General features: G+C 37.1%; 1 protein-coding gene across 1 annotated transcript in view; it reads right to left on the bottom strand.

Annotated features, from left to right (window-relative positions):
• Positions 1–359: 359 nt before the first annotated feature.
• stk31 (serine/threonine kinase 31) overlaps positions 360–15153 on the bottom strand; it is a 30900-nt gene continuing 16106 nt past the window's right edge. Inside the window, exons 20-26 of the mRNA XM_084435701.1 lie at positions 8170–8295; positions 4662–4781; positions 4479–4565; positions 4062–4211; positions 3850–3975; positions 729–800; positions 360–628 (exon numbers count right to left, since the gene is read on the bottom strand). Of these exons, the coding sequence (XP_084291827.1) occupies positions 524–628; positions 729–800; positions 3850–3975; positions 4062–4211; positions 4479–4565; positions 4662–4781; positions 8170–8295 (786 nt within the window). The 3' untranslated portion in view covers positions 360–523. The remainder of the gene's footprint in view (positions 629–728; positions 801–3849; positions 3976–4061; positions 4212–4478; positions 4566–4661; positions 4782–8169; positions 8296–15153) is intronic.

The following is a 15153-nucleotide window of genomic DNA, read 5'->3' as shown; positions in this document are numbered from 1 at the left end:
TGCACAAAATACTAATAAAAATGCGGTTTTACTTTCTCACAAATTTGTTGATGAAATTATAAAGTTATTATACACTCATATAATTCCTGTGAAAATTCAGTAGCATGCCAAATTGCTTTTCAGAATTTATGGGTCACTTTTTGATGATCCTGGAGAAAAAACGAGGACAGAAAGATAAAAGATATTATGGAGACACTTTTTGAACAGACAATTTCAAAGTAAGGTCTTGTCAGTGACTAAGATTAAAGCTGACAGCCTTTTATGTTACACTGATCGGATCTGGAACAGGATAAAACATCACAAAATGGAAAAACCAAGCATATTCTTCCTCTTCTCTGATGCACATAATGAACTGTATTGACAAAGATTCCCACTTTATTCTGCCTTTATATATTTATGTTTATTTGTTCAAGGAACACGAAACAGGGTGTGAGGAACAAACGAACACTTCTGTGGGGTTTTTTTCTTATGAGAAAATTATAAAAAAAAGGGTAAAGAACGCAAACATGAACACATTTGACTTTTACACATCAACTGAGATGAAGTAGTCATCTTTCAGGGCTTCGGAAGCAGACAGTCTTGTAGAGGAAATCAGCAGCTTTGAGAGGAGCTTCAGCAACTGAGAACCCTGTCAGAGATACATTAGATGATTGAATCATTTTGGAGTAATAATTTTAAACTTAAATTAATATTATACAAATATTTATCAGCTCTTATATTCTACATACCAGATCCAAATCAGTGAACTCGACATTTTGATGCTCATTCTCTAGAGTTCCGCTGAAGTCTGGAACATGCAGCTGTGAACAGAAAAGTCTACTTTACTGACAGAAAAAGACTTAGATTTACACAAATAGTTATTTTTAAAGTGCCCAAATTATGTTATTTTAAAGGCTTCTTGTTTTGGAGGTCTCCCCTAATAGGTTTACATGCATTCAAGGTCAAAAAACACTTTAATTTTCTTATAATATACATTACAGCATCACCTCTTTTCTCAGTGTCTGAAACGGTTCGATGATGATTGGGACTCTCTGATTGGTCTACTGTGTACAGCACATGTCAAACAAAATTGCCATTACCATATCTGAATCTCAGCTCAGGATGCTTTTTCGGCACTTGAATAGAGTGCAACAGTGCCAACCCACTTTTTCAGCGGCATTGGTTCCAGAAGCATTTTTTCCATTAATTTCTCCCATGGGGATTAATACAATGCGTTATAAGCCATGAACTAAAGCAACCAGCTACGAGATTAATCATAACATTTCAAACTTTGATTTGAAGCAAAAAAAAGTCTTTGAAAATCAGACAAAAAGACAAAGGTATAAAAGTATATTTAACAAGGGAGTTTTAATAAGGGAAAAAACTACAATCCCATGAAGCACTGCAAAAAGGCTAATCAAATTAAAAACTATGGAGAAATATAAAACTACTAATTTAAAAAATGTTGATTATAAGTAAAAACAATATATTTTAAGTTTTTTTTGCAAAACATGCACATACATACCAATAAGTATTTTGAGAACGTAGGGACATCAACAATCAAAACAGGGACAATGCTTACATCATTAACTTTATAGGAGTGGGTGGAGCTAGAGTGGTGCATTTTGATTGTCATTTTGAACTGTACAGCATCATGGGTAATGTAGTTTTTCATCATGAATTCCATTGTCTGACAACCTCGTAGCACACAGTAGGACTGTCTCTAAAGGTTTGTTAGTTATCTTTAAAAATCAATTTCCCTATGGAGAAAATGAATGGGGTTTATTTCCGGGACTTGACTGTTGCACTCTGATGGCGTTGGTTTTACCGTATCAATTTCAAAGAGTCCTCATCCTTTAAAAGTGTATAATAAGTGTATTTTTATTGAGTCCCTAAAGGAACATGGTGAACATTGTGAGTCAATACTTTTGTGTTCTCCCGCAAATGTTTTGCGTTCCTCCAAGAAACTTTTCATTTGCTCGCAAAGAACAGGTTTCACTGGGGAACGCAAACGTTTTTGGGAGGGAATGCAAAGGTTTCGTGAGTAAACGCTAAGTTTCGCAGAAGAAAGCAAAAAATATATATTTTTTCCCTCCCATGTAAACATTTTTCCATCACCATGTCCCTTTACGGGCTCCATAGGATTTCGCTGTGCAGAAAACGGCGTCTTCTCGACATGCCGACAACATGAACCAAACTCTTCCAGGCCTCAGCTACAACTACAGTGTTTGAGGGTGGGGCAAAGTAGACATTGCTAGTGGGCACCCAATGAACACCATAGGGTGGCATTATGTAAATTCGTTACAAACCTACGTAGGTTCTTCAAAAGTCTGGAACCACTTGTTTCAGGCAGTGATCTTTGAAACTTTGCAGACTTTTTACATTCACACACTGTAAAAAGTGATCAGTGAACAGAAATCTCTCCGATTTCATCAAAAATATCTTAATTTGTGTTCCGAAGATGAAAGAAAGGTCTTACGGGGTTTGGAACGACATGCGGGTGAGTAATAAATTACAGAAATTTCATTTTTGGGTAAGTCGACTGATCACTTATTACAGTGCAAACAGCTATATTACACACTATATGAAAGGTAAAATCTGAAAAAGCATAATAGAGCCACTTTGAAGGGAACTCTCGCCAAATTGCAACCTAGGCTATTTTTGTTAATCTACCCGAGTCATACATTCGTGTAAAAGCATAATTAGAATGGAAACGGCACTTTTAAGTTTGACCGTATTTTCGTTTTCGGTCAAAATGCCTTTTGAATGGGAGTGCTTGGGGCACTACAGTGATAGCATCAAAAATCGCTATTTTTAAAACACTAAGGAGGCTCGACACAACATGAAACTTTGCTCTAAGTATCACCAGGGGCTCTACACATGAACTCGAGCATTGAGAACATTGTTTGTGTACACAAAGCTGACTAAAAAGAAAGGTTTTGTACGACTCACTTAATCAGTTAGTGTTTCTGTCCGCCGGCATTTGGTCAGTCAAAAATAGTTGATGTCCGAATGCAACGTAACAGGGAGGAGAGTTAAGATGGAAAGCTCCTGAAGCTCAGTTCCATATGAATTCACAGATAATTTGTTGTTTTGTCTTTAGTGAAAATCAATATTGTCCTTGTATTTGAAAAAGGATCCTCATATAAGAAACAATACTAAAATTCAGAGTCGGTTCATTCGCATTCGGAGATCGACTATTTTTGACTGTCAAAATGCAGGCGGCTGGAAACAACAACAGTTGTTCAAAACCTTTATTTTTAGTAAACTCTGTTTACACAAACAATGTTCTCAATGCTCGAGTTCATGTGTAGAGCCCCTGGTGATACTTTGAGCAAAGTTTCATGTTGTGTCGAGCCTTCTTAGTGTTTTAAAGGGATAGTTCACTTTAAAATGAAAATTCTGTCATCATTTACTCACCCTCAAGTTGTTTCAAACCTGTATGAATTTCTTTCTTCTGCTGAACACAAAGGAAGATATTTTGAAGAATCTCAGTAACCAAACGAGATTCTCCAAAATATCTTCCTTTGTGTTCAGCAATATTTTGATGCTATCATAGTCGTGCCCAGCCATATGACTCCCATTCAAAAGGCAATTTGACCGAAAACGAAAATATGGTTAAACTTAAAAGTGGCGTTTACATTATAATTATGCTTTTAATTGAAAGTTTGCCTCGGGTAGATTAACAAAAAGACCCTAGGTTGCAATTTGGTGAGAGTTACCCTTTAAAGATACCAGTTGATTTTATATTTTTATATCTTATAATTACATACTTATGTATATTTTTAATATAATGGAAATTATATACTATAATTAACTTATAATTGTATTTAATAAATAAATAAGCAAGCAAGAAAGCAATAGTTCTACCCAGAGCATGATTCCTCCAAAGGCATACATATCAGTGGCTGGGGAAGGCGGCTGACCCTGCTTCAACTCTGGAGCCACCAAACTGATGGAACCAGCCACCATCCCGCTGTCAAACACCCTCTGCTCCTAAAAAAAATAAAAAAAATAATCAAAACTATTGTTTGAGGTTTAATAATCAGGATCAGGTCTGTTTCCATTTAGTTTCCACTTACAGGTGTCTTTGTGAGATCGTAATCTCCAACAACGCCTTTCTCTCGGCCGATGGCAAACACGTTGTTGGGATGCAAAGATGCATGAGTAATAGATGCTGCATGAAGACTCTGCAGTCCCAGAGCTACACCCTTCATCACCTTCCTAACCTCCTACATCACAAGAGGACAAAAATAGATTTATGCATTTAAAATAAAATAATCACAAAATGGATGCACCAAAAATGTTACAGCTGATAACCTATTATGGCTTGATATTAAAATTCTATACTTTTTGTCTAAATAAATACAATTATAAAAATCAGTCATGACTCAATTCTTAATAATACAAATATGCTTTATGAGAATTTTATGTTAATCTGTATGCATTGTAGACAAGTGGTAAAGTTTGTCAAATACATTTGGAAGTGATGCACTCACACAAGAGGACAGTGGGGAGGATTTCTGAATGGCCCTGAGACTTCCATTAGAGTAGTGTGGTACCATGATGTATGCCAGTGGATCAGACTGGATAGAACAGAAGACATTTTACACATGAGATGGTACAGAGCAGTAACATCAGCAAAAAAGACAGAAACAAGTATAGTAAAATATGAAGAGAACTTTGCCGCAAAACAGCGCCAGAAGAGGAACCGCTGAGGCCGGATTCTGCTGCTGAGCTCGGTGATAGTGAGCAGCTTGTTCAAGCATCTTCACCTCTGATTCTTCATCCACAGCGTAGCACTGCAAACAACCCAACATCCTTAGTAATCCTGTTGTGATTACGTATACATAATACTGGGCACTGCTACTTGGGCGGAGTGATTAGCGCAACACCTGCTCGGTGCTGCGAGCAAATCACTCCGCAGAAGTAGCAGTGCTTGGAAGCGTCAGACAGAGTTACGGCAGGCACGGAGATGAGAAGGGTATGTATAGACTTATCTAACTCTGGGGGATACGGTGAATAAGCTAAAGTCCCAAAAAGTCGGCGTGTTCCTTTAACAAAATATCAAACCACGTGGCATAAAAAAAGAAGAAAAAAAGAAAAGAAGTTTATGGTTCAATTATAAAAGATATGTATTGTTCAAAAAGTAAAAAATTTCACTCATTTCCACGTTCTGCGCTTGCTTTTCCAAACGTTGCAGTTAGAGCTCACGTAAATCGGCGCCAAATGAAAAGTGATTCATTTGTATTCTGTGTCTGATATCACGTCATCAAACTGCGGATGCATCAACCGCTAGACAAAATGGCTCATATTTTCTGAAAATAGTTCATTGTTTTGCGTTGGAAAATGCAATAATTATTTCTGTATGTAGCCTAAATTAAATTATGATAATGAAAAAATATTGCTTTTATACACAGTTCAATATACATTTAGAATCGTGCTGATAATCGGGGAAAACAATCTTGCTCATTTGCTTTACTGTATTATTTTATGATCTTAGTTTAACACAAAATGTGATACATTTTATAAAACCAACACCCTTGTTACAAATTAAATACTGTACACGAAAGACAAAGCTACAAATCTGTTTACAGGAAAACAAAACAGGACAAAATATAAAGACAATTTACAATTATGAGCAGTATACAATGTACTAGCATAATTGTGACTGGCATATCTTACTCTTAGTTCAACTGTAGTACCTAGCAGTGAGCTAGGCTTCATGTTATATTATATTCTCTTGTGCAAAAAACAGAATTTGCAGAAGCAACAAGCATATTATTATAGTGTATGAATACTTTAAAAATACAAAACTACTGGCAGACTACTGGCAGGTACAGTGAGGAAAATAAGTATTTGAACACCCTGCTATTTTGCAAGTTCTCCCACTTGGAAATCATGGAGGGGTCTGAAATTGTCATCGTAGGTGCATGTCCACTGTGAGAGACATAATAAAAAGAAAAAAAAATCCAGAAATCACAATATATGATTTTTTAACTATTTATATGTATGATACATCTGCAAATAAGTATGTAAAACACCTGTCTATCAGCTAGAATTCTGACCCTCAAAGACCTGTTAGTCTGCCTTTAAAATGTCCACCTCCACTCCATTTATTATCCTAAATTAGATGCACCTGTTTGAGGTCGTTAGCTGCATAAAGACACCTGTCCACCCCATACAATCAGTAAGAATCCAACTACTAACATGGCCAAGATCAAAGAGCTGTCCAAAGACACTAGAGACAAAATTGTACACCTCCACAAGGCTGGAAAGGGCTACGGGGAAATTGCCAAGCAGCTTGGTGAAAAAAGGTCCACTGTTGGAGCAATCATTAGAAAATGGAAGAAGCTAAACATGACTGTCAATCTCCCTCGGACTGGGGCTCCATGCAAGATCTCACCTCGTGGGGTCTCAATGATCCTAAGAAAGGTGAGAAATCAGCCCAGAACTACACGGGAGGAGCTGGTCAATGACTTGAAAAGAGCTGGGACCACCGTTTCCAAGGTTACTGTTGGTAATACACTAAGACGTCATGGTTTGAAATCATGCATGGCACGGAAGGTTCCCCTGCTTAAACCAGCACATGTCAAGGCCCGTCTTAAGTTTGCCAATGACCATTTGGATGATCTAGAGGAGTCATGGGAGAAAGTCATGTGGTCAGATGAGACCAAAATAGAACTTTTTGGTCATAATTCCACTAAACGTGTTTGGAGGAAGAAGAATGATGAGTACCATCCCAAGAACACCATCCCTACTGTGAAGCATGGGGGTGGTAGCATCATGCTTTGGGGGTGTTTTTCTGCACATGGGACAGGGCGACTGCACTGTATTAAGGAGAGGATGACCGGGGCCATGTATTGCGAGATTTTGGGGAACAACCTCCTTCCCTCAGTTAGAGCATTGAAGATGGGTCGAGGCTGGGTCTTCCAACATGACAATGACCCGAAGCACACAGCCAGGATAACCAAGGAGTGGCTCTGTAAGAAGCATATCAAGGTTCTGGCGTGGCCTAGCCAGTCTCCAGACCTAAACCCAATAGAGAATCTTTGGAGGGAGCTCAAACTCCGTGTTTCTCAGCGACAGCCCAGAAACCTGACTGATCTGGGCCAAAATCCCTCCTGCAGTGTGTGCAAACCTGGTGGAAAAACTACAGGAAACGTTTGACCTCTGTAATTGCAAACAAAGGCTACTGTACCAAATATTAACATTGATTTTCTCAGGTGTTCAAATACTTATTTGCAGCTGTATCATACAAATAAATAGTTTAAAAATCATACATTGTGATTTCTGGATTTTTTTTTTTTAGATTATGTCTCTCACAGTGGACATGCACCTACGATGACAATTTCAGACCCCTCCATGATTTCTAAGTGGGAGAACTTGCAAAATAGCAGGGTGTTGAAATACTTATTTTCCTCACTGTATGGGCGAGCCATTAATTCAATATTATAAAAATACAAAATTAGTTGGGGTACAAGTAAAAATAACATAAGGACTCTGGAAGGTTTCTGCCCTATTCTATATCGTTAAGTAGGATAATGTTGAGATGTGACTGGGTCTGGGTCTTCCTTGATGCTGAAGCATTATACTTGTCCGTCACATGCTTATTTGTACTATTGGTGCGTTCAAGTCGTTTGAACGAACGTATTTACGAGTTTAGCGCACATGAACGCCACCACAATGTCGTAAATACGAGTGTGAAGCTATTTAGCAGTGAAATTGCTAGACTTTTCTATTTACAGCAAAGTAAGCTAATTGCCTGCACAGAATATGATGGAATTATAATATAACAATGTAATATGTAACGATAAAGTTTGCAGTGGCTTCATAAATTAATTAAAAACATTAAAAAAAACAAAGCACACCTGATGCACATTTCTTTGTTTTTAATTTTCTAGAACTAGAGTTTAAGAAACTTTCTCTATTTTTGTGTAATTAATTAAAAAAATGTACAGTGCCATCTTACTCCGACAAAAGTGACTTGAACAACGCACATGCCGTCATAAACACGACTTCCCACCTCGCAAGTACGAACTTCCCAGGAGCGCTTAAACGCACCATATATTTCACGTTTTTGGTGTGTAATTACATTGTTCTTTACTCTTGTCTTTTCAAAATGTCTTCACAGTTAAAGACATTGACCGGCAATACTTTTGACGGGAAATTAATCCCATAGTAACTGACCTTTAGGACTACTTTCTGCCCCTGGAAGTCTGTGCTGAGAAGAGGTCTCCTCCCGCTCAGCTCTCTCATCGGCTCTGCGTCAAACATGTCTCTGTCCAAGCTCTTCATTAACAGTCCTGCAGAGCTCTGAAAGCACACGTATGCAAGAAATGAAACAATATCACTCTGCTCCAACGCAGACCTTAAATACACATTCTTTGTTCCAGCTGAAACACTTCTTTTGGAAATGCTTAAATGACGCCTTATTATAAAAAAGTATATACTATACTATACTGTTTTGCCACTGCTGTAATTCCTGCTTAAACCGCAGTTAAACATCATAGCTGTGACAACTGATAAATAAAACTGATAATGAAAATAATCATGCAGTGTATACACAAAGTATTAAGCAGCACAACTGTTTTCAACATTGATAATAAGTATATACTATAAAGTACTTAAAGTATTCTAGCAGTATTTAAATTTAGGCAGGGCTGATTCTGGATCTTAGCGCTAGTTTATGATAAACATTTTGTAAGCTTAACATTCTAATCGCTGAACACATGCAGAGACACTTTTGGCACAGGTCTAACGTCCTTGTGTTATTTAAATTAATACATTTTTAGCTAACTGGGATTTGTATATGTACATTTCTGAAATCCATAACTTAAGACACAGGGTCGTACACCTTTACCAAGGTCAAATTCAAGCACTTTACAAGCACTTTCAAGGTCCATTTTAAAGCTTTTTCCGGCACCTTACACCACCGTAAATAACATACCAATACATTGTCAAAATTATTATTTAGTGTTTTTATCACATTAAAAGAGATAATGCTAGAAACAGCCAAAATTGTGTTTCGTAATAGCAGAAGGATCAGATATTTAAGCAAATCACAAGTTTTATTTTTCAAAATGTATCACTCTTTAAGTAGATAATGCCTATGAATAATACTTTTCATTATATTAATGTCCAAATATTGCTTCCCAGATAATGTGATTTTTGATGAAGGGCTGAAAATATGAAGACATAGGATTTGAACAGAAATATTTTACAGGCCTTGGTTTTGGGACACATTCTTGATATAGACAAGGTTTGAACAAAATCTGGGACAGTGCAACAACAACCTGTAATTCCATTTTAACCCAGAAGACTCTGACAGTGCACAGGCTGATAAATAGCCTATATTAATAAAAAATATAAATATTTCATTGCCAAGACATATACATTTATCTACTGGAATAGAGCAGTGTAAATATTGCATAAGGCCATCCTCAACCTTCCAGTAGGCTACTTGTATGACACTCCATCTGACACGATTTCTGTTCAGCAATCAATGATTAACGGGTTAACGTTTGTAGGTTTTAATTTGCAGGTAGTTAACGTTACAGTTACTGTGCTGTAACTTTGGCTATGTTCACTACATATTCCACAAAAGAACGTGCCATAACGGACATGCAATACTAACATTACATTATCACACCAAGTACTCTCAGTCACTAATGGCCCTTTCAGACAGGACGTGGAATGCGCTGTCCCATCCCAGGGATATATGGGATCCCATATATCCCTGGGATGGGACAGCGCATTCCACGTCCTGTCTGAAAGGGCCATTAGTTATGGCACGTTAATTTGTGCAAAAATCGAACCTTTCATTGAAGTAAAAGAATTGAAAGTGGGGAGGAAATCACATTATGAAATAAATGTTTTTCTCCAAAACACTTCGGCCACAATTATTGGCACCCCTAGAATTTTTTACGAGTAAAATATCTCTGAAGTATATTCCCATTAATATTTACCTTTTTTAGCACACCAGGGTGACTAGAAACATGAAATTGTCCAGCTATTACTTCTTGTTTCACAGGAGTTTAAATATGACGGATACACAAAGGCCAAATTTCTTTAATCATCCATCACAATGAGTAAAACCAAAGAATATAGTTCTAATGTGCATCAAAAGAATGTTGAGCTTCACAAAATAGAAAGTGGCTGTAAGAAAATAGCTAAAGAATTGAAAATCCCCATTTTGACCATCAGGGCAATAATTAAGAAGTTCTAATCAACTAAAGATGTTACGAATCTGCCAGGAAGAGGACGTGTGTCTATATTGTCTTAATGGATAGTGAGGAGGAAAGTTTGAGTGGCCAAAGACTCTCCAAGGATCACAGATGGAGAATTGCAGAGATCAGTTGAGTCTTGGGGGTCAGAAAGCCTAAAAAAAATGATCAAACAACCCTTACACATCCACATGTTGTTTGGGAGGGTTTCAAGAAAAATCCTCCTCGCTCCTCCAAAAATAAACTCCAGCATATTCAGTTGTCAGACACGACTGGAACTTCAAAAGGGACCGGATTCTATGGTCAGATGAAACAAAAAAAATGACTTTTTGGCAGAAAACCCACCAGATGTGTTTGGTGCAAACAGGGATAAAAAGTACCCCATGCCTATGGTTAAATATACTGCTGGATCTTATATGTTGTGGTCCTATTTTTTTGCTGGAGGTCCTGGACATCTTGTTCAGATACATGGTATTATGGATTCTAGCAAATACCAACAGATAAAAAATCAAAACCTGTCTGCCTCTGCTAGAAATCTTATAATGGGCCGTGGTTGAATCTTTCATCAGGACAACGGTCCAAAACAAACATCAAAATCAACACAAAAATGTGTAACTGAGCACAAAATGAAGCTTCTGCCATGACCGTCCCAGTTCCCTGACCTGAACCCTATAGAAAATGAGTGGGCTGAACTGAAGAGAAGAAGCACCAACATGAACTTGTGAATCTGAAGGATCTGGAGAGATTCTGTATGGAGGAATGATCTCTGATCTCTCGTCAGGTGTTCTCCAAACTCATCAGGCATTAAAGAAGAAAACTCAGATCTGTTATCTTGGCAAAAGAAGGTTGCAAAAAGTATTTAATAACAGGGTGCCAATAATTACGGCCAGCGTGTTTTGGAGAAAAACATTTATTTTATAATGTGATTTACCCCCACTTTCAATTCTTTTACTTCAATGAAAGGTTTTTTAATGAAAGATCAAAAGGATAAACAATGCAGATTTATTTTTTACAGCCATTTTTTATCTTATTTACCAGGGGTGCCATTAATTCTGACCATCACTGTATATATTATATTATATTATATTATATTTATTTATTTATTAAGGAGGTTGAGTGTTCGTAAAAACAACAAAAAATTTAAAAGTGCCACTTCACGTGGAGGAGCCACGTCTTCATTTTGCACATATATGAGTGGGTCGAAGAACTTCAAAATAAGAATTTTATTCATTTAGCCTAATGTGTTAATTCTTGATGTTTATTTGTGTAAATGCGCTTGACTGCGTGCGCGTTGAACATTCCAGTAGCTTTCAAACCCTGGAGCGCGCAGCAGAGTTGCCATGGAAACGGCGCAACAAACACAACTGACAAGAAGCGAACTCCCTCTCTTGCTGTTGTTTTCACTGCTTTCAGGTGAGTTTAAGTCTCTAAAATCACACAAATAATACACACAACTGTTCCTGACACTTTTCTTACGTGTTATTGACACACATCTGTTGAATATTTACTTAATATAAATAGTTTAGTGTCTTCGAAAAAGTCTGTTAGCATCTCACCCGTTTTCAGAAGAGGTAACTTAACTTAACGTTAACGTTAACTGTGGCTAACCTAAACTCTTTTTTATAAAAGTTTGGGCTTTTATTTAATCACGTCTTTATGTGTAGACGAGATTTTTTTGTTTTGTTAGTTTTGTAAAGGTTTTGATGTCAGTTGAGTGGGTGATTGGAAGTTGGCTAATTTATTTAACAAACTGATATTTAACACATGTTTGTGCTGTTAATCGATGACGTCACTTACACGGAGCGCAAAAAAAATGTCTGAAACTAGTTAAAATGCGTTTTGATCTTTCACGGTAAACAAATATTGATAAATGTTCTGTTATTTTAGCAGCGACAACAGAGGGAAAGCTACACGATTTCAACCTTTCTGAAGAAAGCTGCTGCCAGAGAGGAAACACAGGTGAAGTGAGGAAGCTTATTAAATAACTTCATATCCATTTTTCCCCACAATGTGTTTTACCTATATAACCATACATTTGTTTTTTTCCTTCTTTTTATCATCTCAAATTTAAAAAATGTACTCATTTAATTTATTTTAAGAAGGCTTTGACATTCAAATGTAAGTGTATAAATGTATGTGTCATATATGAGCAATATTCACTGAATATGTAAACCTAAAACATCAATTTTGTTATCCTAAGAAATAGTTTTCTGTATATTCTTCTTTCTCTTTTCTGCATTTCACCTTCTTCTGTAGCTTATTTACTTTTATTAAAGTGTAAATTGCAGGTTAAATTTTTCACGAAGATAATGCAATGTGTTTATTAAACACAAAGATAAGAACCGCCCACCATTGTTTTATATACCAAAATGCTGAATATAATATGAAAAGTTGCCACTTTTAACAGTGGTTTTAACCGCTCCTGCTCCCTTCCACTAGATGGGGCGTGACGTCATAAGAGGAACTCACTAGTAGAGTTACCGGCATAGTCAATAGTACGCTAGCAGCTAAATGTAATTACTCATGCATTTCTTTGAAAGCTATAGATGCCTTACATAACTACAGAAAAGTTGGTTGTATGTTTTATTTGATAAAAAAATTATGGATAAAATAACTCAACTGTAAACATACTCGTGTGTGCTGACTTCAAGGGGACCGTGATCCTGCCTGAAATGAGAATAAGCTATTCGCAAAACAAACGGGTTCAGGCACGTCAGATCAGCCGGTCGCAGGTCGAGCTGTTCCACTAAACTCCAAAACGCGTTCACCTCGCGGCAGCACATACTCTCCACTGCTGATTTAATTGGGTGGCGTAGCCCACACAAACACAGTGATGGGGACATCGATCTCTCTTTTTCTTTTCTGACAATAAACATCGCTAATTAAATCGTGAGAAATTGATAAAGCGTGGATTGAGGAAGGGTATTACATGACGTTTGAGGCGTCGATGAGACTAGCGATTGGTGCCTGTGCAGTGTGTGCATCTCTACAGCTCTGATTTATACTGACACCATGTAAGTAAATAATGTCTTCAGTCGTTGTCCCTCTTTGCTATTCTACATGACAGCAAGATTTTGAAAAGACTGGCTTGTTCCCTTATATTATCCGGGTTCAGTTTACACCAGGCTAGCCTAGACTAGCTCTAACGTAGCTACTCACCAGGATACCTGGCCAACCCTCCACTCATTCTCCTCACACCAAGCATTAATAACTCTTTGAGTGCCATGGGTCCTGGTAATTTCCTCCCCTCTCTCACGCCTGACCGGTTAAAAATTGTAGGGCTGTGGTCCATAAAGAATTTGATGGTTTCCCACATCCTCAGTCGTTCTCCAAATAGCCATAATACAGTAAGAATCTAGCAGAGTATGGGTTGCGAGTTCCTCTTATGACGTCATCACCCAGTTACTGAAAAAACACGCTACCTTTGAAGAAACCCCAATAAATGTTATTTTAACGCATTTTAAGACAGAAATAATTAAATGTATACATATAGAGCACTTTAATTTACACATTAATTGCCTGTGGTGGTTAACCTGCAACTTACACTTTAAACATGGCATTTTCTGCAAATAAAATTAAACTGCTGAATCTTTTTATTTCTTTTTTTAAAATGTCTTTATTGTTTTTACGCCAAATTATAGAGAAGAGTGTCAATAAGAGTATTGATAAGTATCAGTGATAAAATCATTATTTAACTACACCCATCCCTAATGATAAAACACTTTTTTCAATAAAAAATAATAGTTGGTTACATTATTCATTGATTATGTTTTTTTATTAATTAATTGACGTGTTAAATTTCTGTACTCATAACTTGTTAACACTTTACATGGTTAAAAAATCGTTAATGTTCAAAATGTATTGGCTTAGTAATTGTACAAAGTAACAGTGAATAAATGTGTGGTTTTGGGCCATTTTCTATTTAGAATTTAATAGGGGTTTGTATTGGTTTCCGTTACATATATATATTGATCCCTATATGTATTAACTGAAAACAATACACAATTCCCTATTAGAATTTATAAGGTTTTACAGCAGAGAATGAAATGTGTGAGTTTATCAGTTCTATGCGGATATCAAGATTATGGATCAAGCACATCTTCATTACCAGAACTAAAGATGAGAAGTGTTTGAAAAATAAATGCGGACGTGGTATTTTGTTCGTTAGGACATACCTGCCACGCTCCAACAACGTACAGTTATAACGTCGCCACAACAAATACAGGAATCACAAAGTTATGTTGCTGGAACGTTATTTGGCACGTCTCACCGACTAATATGGTCCTGTGATGTTACGTCCTCGCAACATGCCAGTTTGGTCACTGAGACGTACCCGTTATGTTCTTGCGACATACCACTATAACATCGCCACAACGATTATGGTGATCACAAAGTTACGTCGCTGGGACGTTATGTGGTACGTCGCTACGACGAATATGGTCCGGTCCGGTTACGTCTTCACAACGTAACTGTGTTAGCTGGGTTTGAATAAAGTGTACCCCTATATGTTGATGTCTTTTGTTGAGTGTTGGAGAATACACTTTATCTTACTTTATCTCCTACTTTTGCTCTGGCCAGCGTAGCATAAATCGCTCTGTATCTGAAGGGCTACATTTTATTTCTCCATTTAATAAACAAACTATTCAGTCAGATAGGTATTTATTTAGGTACAATTTCAAGCTTTTTATCCAAAATTTAAGCACTTTTCAAACCTTGAAAACACAACATCAAAATTCAAGCATTTTCAAGGATTTCAAGTAGGGATGTCCCGATACCGATACTGGCATCGGGCCGATACTGTCCTCATATACTCGTACTCGTACTCATAAAAATTCGCCGATACCACGTACATTTTGCAAAACGAAACTGGCCGCCGCGAGTGCTTTGTGGAGGTGAACTGAGGCATAGAAAAGTATAATGTCGGCGGTTTGGGCTCATTTCACAGGGT

Source organism: Rutilus rutilus (assembly GCF_951802725.1).
Source record: "Rutilus rutilus genome assembly, chromosome: 17".
Taxonomy (NCBI): Eukaryota; Metazoa; Chordata; class Actinopteri; order Cypriniformes; family Leuciscidae; genus Rutilus; species Rutilus rutilus.
This window is presented reverse-complemented; position numbering and strand designations above follow the sequence as displayed.